The sequence below is a fragment of the Ixodes scapularis genome, unplaced genomic scaffold (genome assembly GCF_016920785.2).
Source record: "Ixodes scapularis isolate PalLabHiFi unplaced genomic scaffold, ASM1692078v2 PGA_scaffold6__148_contigs__length_123643588, whole genome shotgun sequence".
NCBI lineage: Eukaryota > Metazoa > Arthropoda > Arachnida > Ixodida > Ixodidae > Ixodes > Ixodes scapularis.
The window spans coordinates 55,082,774-55,102,052 of NW_024609881.1; the positions used below are offsets into that span (position 1 = coordinate 55,082,774).

Sequence of the window (19,279 nt, forward strand, 5' to 3'; positions counted from 1 at the left end):
ATTTTGGACCTAAAGGAGGAACCGTCACCTACCCGATGAAAGAGTGCGTATTCACGACCGACATTTCGCAGAACTTGAAGTCTGAATCTTTGATTCTTTTGGGACAAAATCGTCACCAGCGATCAGTGGGAAACACCATTGAGAAGCCGCCATTTAAGACTCTATGTTGGCTGCTCATGGATTGGCTTAGATTGGCAGGGCTACTTGACTACTGCAAAGTACTACCGCTAGGCGACGCTATGCTACGGCTTTTTTTACCCCTGGCTGCACATCATTACCATCATTGTTACCATTTTTCTTTGTTCATTTGCCATTCTGCAGTTACTATCTTGCACCTCTCGCCCCGTCTCGGTGAATGTGTTCAGACTATGCTGGCTAGGACGGTGTGGCCAGTGTGGCCCCGTGGCCCCCATCCGTTCTTCTGACGCCGCGAAGTGTCGCTAAGAAGTGCGGAAAGTACTCGACCACAATGCTAGAAAAGGAGGCAGCAATTCCCAAGCTAATAGAAAGTGGCCAAACTCAAGCAGAGGCGCAACCTGAAGCAAGGCACTACTGTCGGTTTTTTTTACAGCGGAGCTGTTATGGGTTAGTTTCCTTAGTTTAGCGTCCGGTACCAAACAAATGTGGCACAAAACTCTGGACAGCTACCGCCATCTATGAGCGACGGCGGCAACCATTCCAGCTATCATAGACGAATGGATAGCGTGCCGAGTTGGTGGGAATTCATCGTAGGAAACAGCGCGAAAAACAGACGAGGACGAAGAAGAAACACACGGGAGGAGCGCATGAATGACAACTTCGATCGTTATATTAATGTCCGAATCTTTAATAGTTCAAATAACCAATTACCCATTCACACCTTAATCCTTACATTTATAAATACCCCATTCCCACCATAGTACAGCTTTGCTGGTCTCCCTTTTTCGCCAGAGGGGAAAGGCTGAAAGTTTTTTAAGCCCACCTAGACGTAATAAAGGCAAGTTTATTTTTTTAATCTGCCGATTTTTTGGACTGGTGTATTAATCAGACGTTTTTGCGGTACCTGTGGAGACCGAAAAATCAGTCGGCGGCTGTACATCAGAGAAAGAAAAGTTAATAAACGGCTGTCGTCCCCCGAAGAAAATGGAACAAAAAAAAAACATGCAGTAAATCGAAGCTTTGAATTTTGTTTCACTTGCTCCGTCAGAGATGTTGAAATGTTCATTTACAAGTCGGCTGACCCGAATCCTCTACGCAGAAGACGGGACATCGGGGGAGAGGGGGGCGGAGTTCGGCAAGAGCCAACTCACCAACTCAGCCAAACAAATCCCAATGAGGACACGACAAAGGCACGTCCCATTTTATGGTACAACTTTATTCGCTCTTCCTCCACACAATATGTTGGGGGGGGGAAACGAGAAAGGGGGAGGGGATGCAAAATACAAAACAACCGGGGGAAAAAAAAGGGGGGAAGGTAAGAAAAAAGCAGGAAAAAAAAAAAAAAAAGCTCGGTTTCCCGTACTGAATTGAACTGACGGGAGCCTACGGAGACTCCGGTTCTTTTCTTCTTTGTACAGTGAGATGACGACGCTGGTCGACGACGATGCGCGTCTCGTGGGCACGGCTGGGCGTCGCAACGCCGGTCGCACGTTCGTTGCTGACGTGGGGACGAAAAAACATATGGCAGGCACAGTTTGCGGAGGAACGACTTTCGACGGCGCTCGTGGAATGTGGATTCTCCAGTCGTCTGGGACCAGCCGGGGGCGCCGCCCACCACCCCCCCACCGGCATGCCGCTAGGGTGGCCCGAACCCATCTTCAACCGGTGTGTCCGAATGTCTGTGGGTCGAAAGCGGTCCCAAAGCGGCAACGAATTGTGCCACGTGCCAATAATAAAAGCAAACCCCCCCCGTCCCCCCAAAAAAAGAAAATGGTACATGGGGAGGACATGGCTGGAAGGCTGAGACCAGAGTTAGCATTCGCCACGTACTCGATCGATAGGTCAAAATACGACTGCAAATTTTTGTTTCTGTCGACCGTCCGGCTGCGGAGCAACCCGCAGCGCAACGGGCATCTTTTGGCCCACGTCCGCCGACGTCGGGCGGAAGTCGGGGGACCGCTTTCAAGGCCGCGCCGGACACACTTGTCGGGGAAGCGTTTCGAGTGCCGCGGCATCGCCGCGGGGGAGTTGCGGCAGCGCCACGCTTCGATTTCGTTCTCGCGGGGCACGACGAGAGGAGGCTCGAGTGAGATCTGGGAGCCTCCGGAGGGCGCAAAGCGGATTGGGAAGACTGTCGGGGCGTCCCGCAAAACGCCGAGGAAATCCACCCGAGAGTCTCTTCTCCTTGTTGTTGTTGTTGTTCGGGCTACTGGGCAGTCGACAGGCTGTGCACTCGGCAGACGAGGACTAGTTGCATCTGGCTACAACAGCATCAAACAAAACAGTGCACGCACGGAGCAATGGAAAAAAAAAAATGTGGTGCCCCAAAACGCGGCGTTTGTCGTAAAACTTGGGTTTTGACGCGAAAACGAAGAACAGACGACACGGGTAAAAGGCGGCCGCCGCCGCAGATGCCGCGCTGAGCGCGACGACGTTTGAAAACGGGAGCATTTTTTTATTTAAAAACGCCGACGACCCGGCACCACTGGAACAAGCGCCGCCCACCTGTACTCGTCACGTCTGCGCGCGGCAGTCTGTCGAACACCTTCGCCGAACGTTTCGGCGACCGCACAAACAAACGGTCGCCGGACGACTTCCCAGACGTGCGTAACGCGCACACTTTACGTTTAACAATAACCATTTCGACGTGGGGTCGTGCGCGACGGACCACGCGGTTCGTCCCCAGACCTCATCCGGTCTTGACCGGCGAATGGTGCCGGGAATAAATAAATAGGGGCAGTGTGTCCGCGCGCCCCGCGTTCCAGTGGCCCGAGAGGGGCGCAAACTTGCATTGACTTGGCCGCTATCACAATTGACTCTCGCGGGCCGGTGGAGCCCGCGGCTGCGCAAAGGCACCTTCGTCGGCTCGTGCTCGCACGAACCTCGGCTTCGCGACCCGGAAAACTCGGCCTCCCGAAGTGGCGGGGAAGACCGCCCCGCAGTGACCTTTCCCCGAGGTGACCCCGGGCGACCTCAGTGGCCCAAGAGGCTCGAGAGAGTTCTATAAATGCCTGTGAACGCGATCGAGGCATTCGGAGGAGGGTTTCAGATTAAAGAAGGGCGCTCGTCGCGACGCGCGGACCGCTGAACGACGATTGCATAGCAGACGGCCGGATCGACAAAGGAGCGCGTGACTGGCTTCCTTCCGGCTGGTGTGTCGACTTCACTCGACGGCGAATCCGCACGTTTCCTCTATGGCTTGAGTCAGCTTCTCCGTGAGCTTGTCGGGGCTTTCGTAAGGCGGCAGGTCGATCCGGTTGAAGCTGCAACGAGAGGGCGCCATATTGACAACTCCCACTTATCCGACCAAATCGGCGTTGTACAGCGCAGCCGTACAAACCGTTGCTTTTTACATACGTGGAAATATTGGGTTCGTAAGGGGAAATAAAACCCGGTCTTCTGGCTCGCATACCGTAAAATACCGTAAAGGCACCCACCCCGAAATCAAGAGATAAATGGTGAGAAACATGAGGTGGGCTAACTTTGGGGATGAGACAGCGAAGCTATCAAAAATTAATTATAAACATAAAGGGTATCCGCTACAAACTACGTGACATGGGAACCAATAGCACTGATCGCAAGCACAACAAATTTGCATTTCTCAATGCAATAAAAGCGCAGGAGTTCACTACAAACTCTCGTGTTACGGGAAAGGATACCGCAGACTGCGGATGCAGCCAATCCACGTTTCACGGCGCGATAAACACGCTAAGCTTGCTTGTCATGGGAACTGATATCGCGCGCGCAGATCGTGTACAAAAAATAAGGAAAACTCGCTACGAACTCGCACGTCACGATTATAGCCGGCAAGATAACGTTGTTTTATTTTATTCTCGCCAACAAGTCGTCGACGAGTTCCGTATCGCACTTCCGAATTCAAACGATCGGTCGAGGAGGGCGTACCAAGTATGTGCCTTGGGCAGGTTGTCGGTGTTGGCGTCGATCAGGTGGATGGTGAAGAGCCGTGGACCTGCGGCTCCCGTGGAACCTGGGGAAAACACGCAGCAGTCTCGAGATCGGTTGCACGAGCGCGAGAGCGACGGCGGCAAGTTTCATGGCAGGGTTCCAACGGGAACCCCCACGAGAACGCAACCGACGACAAAGCTGCTCGAAGTAACGCATTCACTGTGGTCGAGTTCTGTCGATTAAAGTCGACGCACATGCCTGCATTTGAAAGTTCATGATTGCGAAGATATGCTCGAACGTCACAGTGCCTTAAAGTTTACCTCTCTGCACGACAGTGACAGGAAGGACTACTTTTTTTTAGTGGCGGACGATACCAAATTATTGGAAAATGACTTTGCAACAAACAATCCTGAATAGGCATATGTGAACAGTGGGCTTTAAGTTTAAAGCAAATTCGAAGCGAACAGTAGTGGTTTTGTCGAACACCTTAGAATCTAATAGTTTCTTCGAACCTTCCAATACTGTACCATGCTTAAACAAAAACCCAGCTGAACTTGTCAAGCTTGTTCCCAAGCTTCCACTTGTCCATTTCCAAGCTAAGGTAATTTTAATCTAACTATATTCATGGACTTTAACATCAGAAAGTCTAATGCCTACACTGGGAGGGAGCATAAATGACACATTTGACATAAAATTAAACCAACAGAAATGCCCAACTATGCCTAATCGAGCGTATTTATAAATTTTCTCGCTACAGTTGAACCTCGATGTAACGAAGTCCGTAAAATTCGCAATTTACTTCGTTACATTGAAATTTCGCTAAATCGAAATTTGGCTTTAGCATGCGAAAAAAAAAAATTCCGAAACATTTTACGGGTATGAAAACTCACCGAAAATGACATTTATTTAGGGGCAAAGTAGTCCGCGAGTTTTGCTTGCGCCTTGTCCGACAGTAGCAGCGGCGTCATACGGCGTTCGAGCGCCCAGAGCGCTTGCACGGCATCCTGCTGCCCATGCGACGCCGTGTACTTCCTCAGTACGTCCATTGCGTCGAGCACTTCCCGAGTGCTCGTGATCTCGGCAGTTTCTTCAGGATGGCGTCCAGAACGTTTGCTTTCTCATCCAAAGAAAGAACTTTACGTTTCCTTATGGCAGCAAGCACGTGAGTGAACCACTCGGTTAAAAAATAAAGCTGTTTAGTTTAGGCGGTGCCAATGTTTCCAACCTACACAGCACTCTTGACCGCACAGTTTACTTGCCCCCTTGCGCCCACAGTGTGCTTGCACCTTTGCTTTACATCACGCTCGCAAGACGATAATCGGTCCTTTCGGTCTTCTCCTAGATGGCACTGCCCGCGTGGTCGCGCCATCACGTCGCTCCCCCGCTGAAGTTGGCTCCCGCGGTACAGTGGAGTGGACTATGGTGATCAGTGAATGTCAGTGGTGATGCTGTTATGCCGTGTTAACTTTTTGCTCGGCATTTTCTGGCCAGCCTCACGGAATCCGCTTTGCCGCATGCCTCGCCGGCGCTACCAGCGCCGCATCCTCGGGCAGCCTAGGAACGTTGGAAGGCCTGTCCCCGTGAAGTAACCTATCAAGCGCTCGCGTTTGCGCATAATTTTTTTTTTTTTAACCACAATTTTTTTGCGAAGTTGTTTTTTAGAGTTGATTTATTTATTGCCTTCTATGGCAATGGCGCTTCGTTATATTGAAATAGCAGCAAAATAGACTTCGTTATATAGGGACTAAAAATACATGGGGTCTATGGGCAAGAAATTATAAAAAATAAAATACTTCGTTAAATCGAGGATTTCGTTACATTGAAGTTCGTTATATTGTGGTTCGACTGTATATGCAAATATCCTTTCTTAAATCGTTTAATTTGAGAAAAAAAAGGAAAGATTAATTGTGAATGCAGGTTGTCCTGACATCTCTGCCTAACATATCCTCTCGCTTAAAGGGCAACTCCGCTTCATTTTTGGTTTTGAAAAAACAATGCAGTCCTCTTCAGTATCGCCTAGGAAGACCACACGTGAAATCTTACGACGCAGTTCTGTCTAAATGTTTCTTAAACGGTCCGGCAAACTTTGCAACTCGCCAAGTTGCCAAAATCGGCTGACTTGAGCGGGCGAATTCAGGTGCAACCAACAGCGCAGTCAAGGCTACGGCATGGGCGGAGCCAACATTGAGCTAAACGTCATTATCATGGCCCCCTTTTGCTTGTTTTCACTTCTCTGGGCGAGCGTAGCGCATGACCCCAGCAACGTTGCCTCTCGGTGCTCAGCGGTGTCCACGTGATTGGTGCAACGCGCCTGCGCAGCGCGTTTCTTGGGAGCCGTCCGGCCGCCCACCGTGGTCCCGCCGTTACCGCCGTCTTCCGCGTCACAACCGCCATCGTCGTCTCACCGATTGTGATTATTGTCTCTAGGAGTTTCGTCCACACTACAGACACCACGTGCGCAGACTAATGCCGCAGTTGTGCAGACGTCGTCGAATGCCGTAAACACCAAAACGTGGCGAAGAGTGCGGTGCAGACGACACTCGCGCCTGCCATGCACTTGGCGACCCGAGGCCAATGTTGCCGGGCGGAGCCGAAGTTTCGGTTTCGATTTCCACTCGTGTTTAAAATTAGATTTAAAAATATATATCCCATTTTTCGCTAAGCAAACAATGTAGTGTGTTTTACTAGGGCTTTTTAATTCGAAATCAATCATTATCCCGAAATCTTCGGAATTGAGCGGAGTTGCCCTTTAATAGCTAGAGTCTAAATTTGAAAATTGTACAATAGTAGACCTGCCAACCCTACTATGCTAAAAATACTACAGGGGACGCCAATAAAACACCACAATTGTGTCAAGTAATACGACCAAGAACGGCACGCACCAAAACATAGCCAATCTCTTTTTCATCCATTCCCTTCACTATCGCAGCTGTCTTGGTTCGAGCACAGGCATAGTTAGTAGCTCTCTTTGAGCCCACAAACATTTTCCGAAACTGGTCTCCGGCATGACCAGCCACTGTGAACGGCACATTGTGTTCAATCGAAAATGCCGCAAAAAGGCATTCTGCTAAGGTAGTGTCGGGATCCGTTGATCGGCTGAAATAACCTCCAAGCTTCTCGCAGAGTCCTGGTGCTTTTTTGTACCGAGACGACACGGAATGTCCCGGCGACCAGCGTGCGAAATGTTGACATCGCAGTGGCACAGACTACACAATGCAAACCTTTCGCCCTTGCACGACATCTTGATAAATGAAAAGTCAATCGAAAAGCTGGGAATAAACACTTAAAAGTAATTTTTCCCCAACATCGTGTAGTAAAAGTGCTTTCGAGGGATCATGCGCAAAAGTTCCGGTAACACGACACCCGACGTGCGCCACAAACAAGGTTGCCACAACAAAGGAGATTGCCTAAACAAAGTTACTTTGGATTTGAATGGATGGATATGTTAGCAGCTATACCTCTTTTAACGAGCAGTAGCTTGCACCCCCTAGTATACAAGCTAATGTAGCAGTGTTGCCAACACCAAATTGCAAACTGGCGTGATGCAGCTCGAGCAAAAACATCTACTATTTTCCTTTTTCTTTTTTTACACGGGATCAGAAAAATTGTACAAACATTGTTGTCAATGCTATAACCGTAAGAAAGCGCTAAAAAGCGGGCACTTTACGATAAAATCAGTAAGTTCACTTTCTTTTTAAATAAACGAGGCACACAAGTGGACCATCCCGCATTGAAAGTGTGCTTTCCTCCTAAGCATGAGACTGCAATATTAGTACTTTTCGAAGTGAGAATTGCAGCATGTCAGCCCCGTTGAGCGCAATTCTTATTTAGCATCGGTGCACTGCAGAAAGCAACAGCCATGATTCTCCACAGCGCACCGGTGCTCGGTGCACTGTGCTCAACGGGGCTGGCCCACCGTGGTCAACACTTTGAAAAAGCACAAATACCACAGTTTATCTTGAAGCGAGTTTCGAATAGTGCATTATTCGAAACAAATATCCAAAATTTCAAATATTCGCGCAATCCTAGCTTAAATAATTTGACGTGACACAGACAAAACATTTGAGCATCAAAATCGACGGCGCTCGTGTGCACAATCAAAGTTTTCTGAGCTCCGAACATTGCAGCCAACGGCTGCTATTGAAATTAACGAGTTTTTGGAGGACGCACAGAGGTGCACAAAGACAGATACAAAAGCAGAAGTAGACACCATTGAGCGCCACCCGGTGTTCTCAAATTCAGCACCAAACCACCCAACAATCGGCGCCGTTCACTTTTCAAAGGCTTCCCCAGAGCTTTTGCAAACAAGTATTTTCTAGAATCCACGGGACCCCGAGGCTCGAAGCTCGAAGGACCAATGAAGTGGGCGAAGTCGTGGACGCTTTCAGAAGCCCGGTCGCTCCAAAATGGTGGCTCCGTATTCAAACGCTTCCGAGAGCCGGCGGGACGCCGAAACTGGCGACTTCGTAAGCACCTCCCTAAGCCGCGGCGCCGCCAGTCCCACTTCGTCCCGCCCCCCCGTAGACCCTTTCCAAAACCGCGTTGAGCAACAACGACAGTCGCCATTTGAGTCTACACCAAATACCGATGCAGTATACGTTCTTGATGCGACCCGAGCACAGCTCGCACCAAACGCCGACGCAGCCGTCGCGTCCTACGCTCGCTTCGAGGGCGCACCTAGCACCACAAAATAAGCTACACTTCGGAGTGACGACACTTGCCCATTTTGGGGCTCAAAATCGTGGTTGCTAGTTATCCGAAGCTTCATATGAAATCGCAGGAAATGCTTCTCCGTGCCCCACGTACATGTAAACAGTTTGCAACAAAAGCAAAACAATATCATGCGAGCTTCCCGCCGCCGTATCCAATGCTGAGGAAGTTGCACCTTCGAATCGTCGGGATCGGCGGTTGCGTCTGCTCTCTACTAAACACCGACATGGCGGCGCCCACAACAAAGTGCCGACACTCTAAGCGTAGCTCGTTTAGTGGTTCCGGGCGTAGCCAAGCAACAACAACTCAAATAAGCGGCGAAGCCGCTGCTAGATGGTGCGCACTTCTAAAAACAGTCCGTTCGCCGGATCTATCTAAAAAGCAAATTGCGGGGGAGGGGGTCCTCGAAGTGCACTTACCCTGCAGCGCCCTGAAGCCCTGCAGCGGCACCCTGGAGCTTCCGGTGACAAACTGGAGCAGGCGAGCCCGGCGCTCCTCGCTGTAGCCCTCCACAGTGCGCCAGAACCACTGCACCACGGGGGTGTCGGCCGTGCAGTGCTTGAGCCTCGTGTGCTTCTGCCAGTCCTCCAGGTCAATCTTGCCCAGGCCTCCAATCACCAGCTGCGCAACAACCGCCGCACCAAGGGAGGTGGGACAGCATTCAAGACTCCGGCGCACTGCCCAAGCTCCGCGGCGTCGAGGCTAGCGCGGCTTCTGCGCTACTTCGATACTTGGCGTCTCCTTTGCACGAGAGAGCGCGCGAGAGAAAGCTGGCTCCCACACTAGTGTTTAATTGCAACCCAGTTCGTTCGGTGGAAAAAGAAATACGGCAAATTGCTAGGCAATTGTGTCCTGCACATGTAACGTCCTATAGTCCGTTGTAACTCAAGAAGGTAGGGCAAGGGAAAGAAGACTGGGGAGGAGGAAGCAGACGGAACGTTGGAGAGGAAAGGGGGAAACTTCCTCCACTCTCCAGCATTCCACCTGCTTCCTCCTCTCTGGCCTTCCTTTCTCTCTCCCTACCTTCTTGAGTTGCAACGGACTATAACATCACAAGCATCTAGCAAAGTTTGTTTAGCAGCACGTCTAGCCTCTTCAGCCTAACGCCCCAGTTCACGGCGCTCTTCACCAGATAATTCGAGGCACGGCCTGTGTATGCTGGAAGAGATGAACCTGGTAACCTTTTAGAACCTTCTAACCCATTCCTCCTCTCCCACCTCGCCTCCTTACGGCCACGCTATTTTCCAGGTTTTATTTTTGGGCTACACGAAAAGCCGGACATTTAGTCAAGAATGTTTCACCTTAAAAAAAACTTCTCCTTATATAGCCCGCACCTGGCATGCAAACGATTCTCGTGCACTGCAAACCTTGACAAATGCCCGCATTGTTAGTTCATACAGAAGCCTGTATCATACATCAATTATAAATTAAGACTGACATACTTTGTCACTCACAAAATCTGTCAGTCTCGTCATAATGACCAATCTAGAAAGGTAAACCCTCGTATAGTCCGCACCGCATAAAATTTCACCTTTTAAACATGTATCAAACATAGTCCGAAAACCCATTCACCGAGACAACACCCCAAAAATCATTTTGTTGGCTACTTTTTGGCCACATCTGCCAACAACCCCTCAAACTTGCCAACGGCGCAGGCATCCCCGGCACCTTTGTTTTGTCTTCCAAAATCGCTCAAAGCAGAGGTCAAGGCGGCGTACCTCGAGCTCCTTCTCGTCGAAGGCCTTGAGCAGGTGCGGCTGAACGAGCTCACTGAAGCCCTTCTGCAGGGCCAGGAACTGCTGCTCAATGCCACGCATGAAACGGTAGTTCACAAACAGCCTGCGGAGGGAACCAAACCACAAATGGACAACACGCAACACCGCTTTCTTTCGTGCATTTCTTATAGGCTACCCTTGGCTCGCAAGCTGGTGGCTGTCTCCTCCTTCACTTCAATAGTGATGCAGTTCTACTAATGCAATTTTTAAGCACAACTGCATTCCCACTCAATGAACCTTGGAAAAAAAAAATAAGTGAAGCATGCAAGGTAGAACAGAGTTCGCCGACTGCCAGACACCTCCGCTGCGAGCTCCGCCGGCCACACAATGCGACTGGGAAAGAAAAAAATGACAACAAAAACAAGCACACAGAAGGGGCAGGAGAGAGGACTCAAAGACACTTTGAGAAGACTTTGCCACCTGCGAAAACTTCAAAAACAATAAAAAAGAAACGGTACAAGAGGAGGCCGTGGCGATGCTGGCACGGCGTCACGTGCCTGGAAGATCGAGATTGGATTTTGCATCTGCTGCATTGCTTGCAAAACACAAGTCCGCATATGAAGTCGCACGACTGCGATGTTGCACGACGTCATAATGTCACCCAATGTCACATGACTTATTGAGGCATCATGATGTCACATGACACTATGACATCATGATCTTAGTGTCATAACATGTCACAGTGTCATGACACTGATCAGCATTGGGTAAAGAACATGTGAAAAATATTTGAAGTAAAGCACAAAGTAAATTAGAGGTTGTGTACTTCAAGTAAAGTACTAGTACACCAAGCACAATAAGTGCTATAAATACAATGTATCTAATCTCCAAGAAAAGTACAAGTACTTTTTAACGCAATCTTTTATGACGCCCTTTCACTCTCCTATACATGCCTTGCACCTACGTCATTAAAATTGCATGCTGGGAGGGCCATCGCCATTACGCCGTACCAAATCGTCATAGCTGCATAGAATGTTCCCTGGAGTTGCCGTCAGTTTGCCTCGCTGAGCAAAGGTTTCGCTACGTAGAATGGTTGCATGTGCAATTATTAATTGTGCAAACAGGACTAAGAGCAACAGGCGTCGTAATTGTAACACCGTCGGTGATGCGAAGATTTTTCAAACTACCGAAGGTGATCTCTGCTCAGTGTCGGCAGACACACGAACTGTCAAAGAAGTGAAGGAGCATGTGGTTTGCGAAAATTAACAGGGCCGACCTGGTCGCGAACGTGAACACACAGGTGTGCAGCGAGCACTTTGTTACAGGTAAGAAATGCTTCTTGTCGTTCTCCGTTTTCGGGACCCGTTCACCCAGTTGCTGTCGCAAAATTGAATGTAAAACTCGGCGCAACGTTGTCTGCTGCGGCGAGTTTCACGAACGCGAGCGCGTCAGCGAATGGCGTTTTTTTTTTTTTGTTTTACAGGAGCTCCTTTTAAGTTGTCCGATGACACGAACCCTGAGTGGGCACCGAGTTTGAAGCTTGGTTACATGGACGAAGGAGATCGCTCAGCCTCGAGTTGCAGCGCTCGAGGCTGAACGAGTTACGTTAGGAAAAAAGGCGGCGTCGAATGTCGTGTCCACGCCGACACGGAGTTTGTGGGGATTTTCGCCGTCGCAAAGTTCCACCTTCTTCGCGTATCTCGCTCTCGTAGGCCCAACGAGCTCGTCGAAGTAATCTCCGTAGAGCGGCAACGTCCGCTCCTCCGGCGACGGCATATTTAGCTCGTAGGCGCTGGTAAAAATAGATTCAAACGATTTGTTTACAAATTGTGCAAAAAACAACAAACACACGCAAAAAAAAAAACAAAAAAACGCTACGCTCTCAAACTGCGTAAACATGTCATGGTCGGACGAAACACGCCGTCGACTATGCTTTGTAAATTCTCCGGTCCTCCTCTGGTACGGAGCAATGGCGATCGGGGGTGGGGCATCACGGCGTGACGTCAGGCGCAAGGCGTGTATAAGTACAGTGTACTATATATTTTTTACTGGTATGCGTTACTCCAGGGGTAATCGGGGGTGCATCAGTTCTTTTAGGAAAAGGCGTTGAATATTGAACAAAAGGAAGTGGCCACGGAGTTCTTATTTTTGGAAATGGGGCCAAATTCAAACTCCCTTAGATTTCTAAATTTGGCACCGCTTGCACCCAAGGGGGTTAAAGTTACTAGGAGAGAGAACGATGTCAGCCCCGTAGCTTCCACAAGCCATCCTCTCGTGGAGGAGTGTCCTCTCCTAAAATTTTTAACCTCCGCGCTCGCACTGACCAAGCGAGAAGTAGCGAGAATTTCAAATGCTGCAGGAGAGCTGCCCCCAGCACAGACAGAGTGATGCAATGTCTGCTCGTGATTTACAGCGAAGCTGTTTATGGCTAGGGTTCCGAGGATTATTCATGTGCTGTGACTAGAAACTCTATGCTCGCACCGCCGCACGTGCCTGCCTTTCCCGTATAAAAGATTCAAAGTAAATAACCAAAAATAAAGTGTTGACGAACGCATGTGCAAGATGCCCTTTGTTTTAAGCTTTTGCTCCAAAACACTTACTGCTGCAGACGCCGGCACCGACGCACACGCAAGCCTCCTTCAAATAAAAGATTCGAAGTAAATACCCAAAATAAGGCGTTGACAAACGCGCATGCAAGGTGCCATTTGTTTAGGTTTTTGCTTTAGAACAGTTACTGCTGCAAACGCCGGCACGTGGAACACCATTCCCTGCATTCTCCTTGATGCTTGGGCAATTTAGCAATGAATCTAATCAGTAGATTAGTTATCAATAGGCACCATTTTCAAGATCGGTAGACTCGCAGGTAGTTAAAGGTTTCTCAAAGATTTCCCGCTGTGCGAGCCACGTCGGCCATGTCTACACTCGCACCGCCCTCTCTTCGTTGTCCTTCCAAGCGCTTGCGTGCCTAGTTTCCTTTCCTTCCGCTCTCCCAAGGTGGCGGTCCCGTCGCACGTGTCTAGTTTGCTCCAGCACCTCGGAGCGGGTCTCTGTCGTGTGCTAAACAATGTCGCTGGTCATCCACCTTCCCAGTGGAATGGCTCATGATTTTTTTTAGGGGCGAAGCTGCTTAGGGGCTAGCCATGTCCGTATGTCCGTCCGCCGTCGGGTGCACGTGCTCCTGCTCGTGAGCTCACGCGCTCGTGTAGGCCAAAAAAAAACAACCGCATCTCCACGTGGTGAATGATGTTGATTGGGGCAAAGCTCTGGTGCTGCTTGTCTGCGTAGACGCTGAGCCGCAGCATGCCGAGCCTTTCGTTCGTTTTCATCCATGTCAGAAAGAGAATGTGTGGTGTGGAACGTGGTTATACCGTATTTGCACGAATATAACGTGAGTTTTTTTTTCGAAATTACGTGCTCCAAAACGCATTTCGCGTTATATTCGGAATCAAGTTCAGCCACGAGGCGCGCAAGTCTGGAGAAAGTCATCCCTCCGGCTCAATGCAGGAGATCCGGTGGGAAAAGAAGTGGGGGTGTGGGAGGGAATTTATTAGCTATTGGGCCACGTGAAAGGGCGAATAGAAAACATTAAAAAGCATTTTTATCGCTTTTGTGTTTGTACAACGCGCACACGCTGGAAAAACGGCGCGAGCGCCGTGCGGGAATGCGGGCACTGGCCAATTCGAGCCAAGCCAAGCCGGGCCAAGTCAAGTCAGCACAAGCCAAGCTAAGACTGGCCAAGAGTACCAACCGCGTTTACGCAATCGTGCAACACGAGGCATTTGTTTATGCAGAGGGACCAGAACAAGAAGTGTGATTGTGTATCCGATTCAGCAGTCTTTTTTTCTGCCTGCGCATTGTTTAGTTTCTGCTCCAGAGTGATCTGGTGTTTGTGTGTTGGTGCTTCTGCTTCGTGCCTTGTTTGGATTGTGGGCTGCCGAGGAGCTCGCACGGAAGAAAAAGGGACTACCAGTCAAGCAGGTGCCGTGCTGCTGCTTATCTGCGTAGTTGCCAAGTGGATTGTAAACAGAAGGAACTGAGCAGTGAGGATGAGTGCAGTCAAAACATAAACTGATATTTCTTCTATTTCCATTGACTTTTCACATCTGCTATGCCCCCCTGATTGCGAGAAATTGACGCGGCCTCGGTTCGCGTTATAATAGTAATAATATTTTTTTTCTTTTTGAGGGCATCAAAACCTGCCCTCGCGTTATATTCGTAGTCGCGTTATATTCCTGCAAATACGGTATACGCATTTGAGCATTTGACCGCAGCATGACATGGAATAAAACAAACGAAAAGCTCGGCATGCTGCTGCTCAGCGTCTACGCAGACAAGCATCACCAGAGCTTCGCCCTAATCAACATCATTCACCACGTGGAGATGTATTTTAAAGTGGACATTTTTACAGTAATGAACAGCGCCCAGTGCGTTTTCTAAGACGCTTGAACTGAGGGCCAAAATAATAATTGAGGCTGGGTGGATATTTAGAAAGCACATCGTTGGTCAGCCATTTCAAAGTTGGACGAGTCACTCTCTGTAGATGAAAAATTTAGACAGTGCAGTACAACCGCTAGCTTGGGGTCTTTAACCTGCACCGCGCAGTAGTGGTACATGACCGCACGCCAGTACACTAGGCCCGTAGCTCTCAAGTTTTGAGCAGCGTTCCAGGCGAGCCAAATATTTTATTTGGCTCGCCTGGAACGCTGCTCGGGAAGCGTATCGACATGCGTCGATACGCTTCCCCACTACAGTTTTTTTTTTTTCTTTTTTTATGAAAGTAAAATATTCTTTTTATTATTTCTTCAGGGTTTACAAAGCATAATTTTGGTACACACATTTAACAAGACCAAATTTGGGGAATGTACTTTAAGTTGGGAGTTGTACTTTCCTCGGAGAGTACCAGCAAAAAATACTCAGTACAGTGTAGACCGCATATAACGTATGTCGCGGGAGTCGCGAAAATCCGCACTATAAGCGGTACCGCGTTATAACCAAAACATCTATTTTTCAGGCCAAAATACATGCCATGAGACAACTTACCTTTGTAAAAGAATTTATTTTATGTTAGATGAAAAATAAAGCTTAGTCTGAGGAAAGTCTTTATTTCACCAGACTAGTACAGTTCTGTCTCAAGTGTGTCACACATTTTGAAAGAAATTAGCGGCTTTTGCCTGGCGCAGCCTTTTAACGGCGTCGCGGGTTGCGGACGGACGTTGCGAGCGTTCAGGATTGCTAACCCTAATCACTTTTCTCCGGAGATGAAAACGCGTGAAAATTCGCATCCTTCATACGGTACGCGCCAGTAATACCTTGAACTTGAGCACACGCATGAAATGCGCCAAATAAGAAATCCGGGCGATGTACTGTAGTCGAAGTAAACAAACACGACGACACGGGCGTTTCTGCCGTCTCGAGAGCGCCGCCACGACATCGCCGCACGAGTAGGTGAATCTTCCCTTCTGGTACGTGCTGGGTTATCATAGCGACACACAACGAAAATTCACAGTCAAGGATAGCGCTTTTACGCAGAACGATGAGATGAACTCCGTCTACGACGACGATCAGAACCGACACCATGTTTGCGGAGAAGCAGCCGGCCCGCGACCGGCACGCAACGCGCGCGAACACTTCTCCTCGATCTGCGATTGGTCTGTCGGTGCGGTTGTTTGTTTCTTTGTTTCCAACACAGCGGAGGGACGCACGCACGTGTCGTGCGTCCCTCTGTCGCTACGGCGACTGAAGCCTCTCTCTTCGCTTCTCCCCACTTCTTCGAGCAACATCCTCGCCCCGCGCCGTCAGCGCCGTTATCTAGTGTCGCACAGGGAAGCGTGCCCGCTGCTCCGGTCGTCGGCGCGGTCGGCGGGCTGTGCCAAAAACCGCACTATAGCCGGTATTTCCCTTCGCGCGCCTGCATTTTAAGCGGTATGTAAATACATGGAGTTCTATGGGAGGCGAACCGGTGGTTTAAAAAAACCGCGTTATACCCGGTCCTGCACTATAAGCGGTTACGTTGTAAGTGGTCTATACTGTACTACTCGGACAATGTACTTCAAGTAAAGTACATGTTTTCTAAACTTGTTTCAAGTAGTACTGTAAGTACAATGTACTTAAGGTACTTTTTAACACTGACACCGATCATAGTTTGACGACACTACAAAACGTCACTCAGGGCATCGTGAGGTCGCACAACACCACGACAAGTCGCACCACGAAGTCGTACACGTTCACGGGAGCCTGCGACGTCGTGCGATGCGTCGCACATGCGTGGTACGCGTCACACAAGCGTGGAATGATGTGGGCAGGTGCCCACCTTGTTCACAACATACTCTGTGCTCTTTGTGGGAGGGAAAGGTTGAAAAGGGCCCACACCTGACATACTCCTTCTTGTTGTCGTCCGTGACCGGAAGCTCCCGGCCGTTGGGCTTCAGCTCGTGCACCTGGAGCTGCCCAAACGCATTGTGCTCCACCGAAAAGGTTGTGTCGATGCCGTCCCCTATGTCGTTGTTCCTGCAAGCACGCCCACTGCCTCAAACCTTCCGTCGTGGATGCACGTCGAAAGCAACACTGCATCGTATTCTGGAGCTTTGAAGGGGGCAGCGTGACCATTTGCATAGCTTCCGTAAACACCACTTAGAGTTAACCCTTGACGATTATAACTGGGTCTCCCTGTGTCTTCACAAAAATGGGAGATAACCAAAGAAAAACCCAAATTGGAGCCGCCTTGGAAGAAGAAAGAAAAAATGATTCAGGGGAAGGGAATTTTTACCTAAAGCTCTATTCTGCGTCGACTCGAAACTTTGCCCCTATTTTCTTCGGAGCCATGCTCCTTACCTCGTTTACTTCTCTTATCGGCACGGGAACATTTTAGAAGTATTCGGGTTGTGCGAAGGTTCCTTGAAGGGGAATCCCATGCCCGTCTCCCATATTCTTCAACGTAAGCCCCAAAGAAAAAAAAAATTTTGTCACTTGATATTAAAGGGTGACGCCGAAAAGGACCTACTGTAAAATTCCGAAAGGACATCACCTCCCGAGAGATCGCCCATTCCGTTTCTTCTGTCTAAATATTCGTAACATTAGAATCTACTGCGTCTGCGATATGCGGTATCCGTTTGCATGACATGCGAGTTCGTAGCAGATTCTTGAGTTTTTGTCCGAGACCTGCATGCGACATATTGATTCCCTTAACACGCGAGTTGTTCTCACGTGTATGTTGCATCATGATATGCAATTCTGCTGTGTCAGCGACCTGCAGTATCCGTTCCCGTGACATGCGAGTTCGTAGCGGATTCTCACATTTTGTCCGTGATCTGCGCGTGCTACTATATCAATTCCCATAACAAGAGTTTTTCCTGTGATTTGCAGTATCCGTTTTCATGACATGGGAGCTTCTGCAGGTTCTTCAAAAGTTTGTCTGCGATTTGCGTGCGTGACATTGGTTCCCATAACACGCAAGTTGTTCCCGCATGTATATTGCATGGTGATATGAATTCTGCTGCGTCCTTGATCTGCGCACGCGACATCGATTCCTGTCACAGGCAAGTTTGGCGCAGGTTCCCGCGTGTTTATTGCACCGCGAAACTTGTATCTGCTGCGTCCACCGTGTTTGTTCCCGTGAGATGCGAGTTCTCGGCGGGTTTCTGCGGGTTCTTCGCACCGAGAAAGGTGAATTCGTTGTGTCCGCGATTAGCAGCATCAGTTCCCACGTCACATGGTTTGCGACGGTTGCCCCGATACTTATAATTAATTTTTGATAATGTTTCACTGTCACATCCCCAAAGTCAGCCCACCACATGTTTTTCACTGTTTATCTCTTCATTCTTGGTGTACGTTCTTACAGGATGTTACGGCAATAATTTTTTTTAATAATGATGTTATATTATAATAGTATATTAGAGCATCGAGCGGAAACCCGGAAGCTACGACGTTGTTGGGCAGAAATTGAGCGACCACTTTTTAGGGACGCAGACAAAAACGCAGGTCGGTTTGAGGCACCATAGTTACGGCCGAGGATTGGCTTGGATTCAAGCTAGACGGGTGGGAACGCACAGCATCCAGGTAAGGCTGCGGTGCAGGTCCGGATCGACCAGCTCAATGTCGTCCAGGTGGATGGGCTTGCCCAGAAGCATCTTGTAGAAGGGCAGCGTGAAGCCCCCGTCGATGTAGTGGCCATGGAACACCGCCAGCCCAATCACCCGCCCCACAAAGTGGAAGTACGACAGGTGCTCCTGAGGCCGAGAGAGAGACAGACGGCCGTGGGGAACAATCCTTCCCCACACTGCACAGTCGCGTGACGAGCCCCTCCCGCAAAGCCCTCCACTTTTCCACTCCAGCGAGCAAACGAAAGAGAGGCAAGTGGACCCACCTCTCCTCTCACCTCCCATCCAACATTGACTCTGCCAAAGTGAGCAGAAGGCTTTATGGGAGGAGCTTGTCGCAATTTTCTTAACCTGCAACACGGTTTAGTTCGTGCAGAATGCGGAAAAAAAGTAACAAGGTTTGGAAAAGTTGTAAACAGCTGATAGTGAGCTAGGGAATTCTCCGAATGATTTCCTCTTTAATTCCCTCCAAGAAACTTCCTGGCAAATAGACTCTTCTCAAAAATAAGAGCCCTCGAGTGCCAGTCTCAAAAGCTCAAATTTTTCTGCACTAATAGAGGTGACAGGAGAACATGATCAACTAAATCAAGGACTCTCGACTTCGTGAATCGAAGGCAACGTACAAGAACCGAAGCGTTCAAATCGATTCCTCGCTTTCTGCCCTACGCTTTCAAAGACATTCTCTTTCTCCGGAGAGAAGCCGTGCAATGCCGC

The 19,279-nt window shown here is 49.3% G+C and overlaps 1 protein-coding gene across 1 annotated transcript in view; it reads right to left on the reverse strand.

Annotated features, from left to right (window-relative positions):
* Positions 1-1,333: 1,333 nt before the first annotated feature.
* LOC8032393 (E3 ubiquitin-protein ligase SMURF2) overlaps positions 1,334-19,279 on the reverse strand; it is a 55,325-nt gene continuing 37,379 nt past the window's right edge. Inside the window, exons 13-18 of the mRNA XM_040205936.3 lie at positions 18,516-18,694; positions 16,839-16,976; positions 10,473-10,593; positions 9,174-9,375; positions 4,042-4,126; positions 1,334-3,401 (exon numbers count right to left, since the gene is read on the reverse strand). Of these exons, the coding sequence (XP_040061870.2) occupies positions 3,302-3,401; positions 4,042-4,126; positions 9,174-9,375; positions 10,473-10,593; positions 16,839-16,976; positions 18,516-18,694 (825 nt within the window). The 3' untranslated portion in view covers positions 1,334-3,301. The remainder of the gene's footprint in view (positions 3,402-4,041; positions 4,127-9,173; positions 9,376-10,472; positions 10,594-16,838; positions 16,977-18,515; positions 18,695-19,279) is intronic.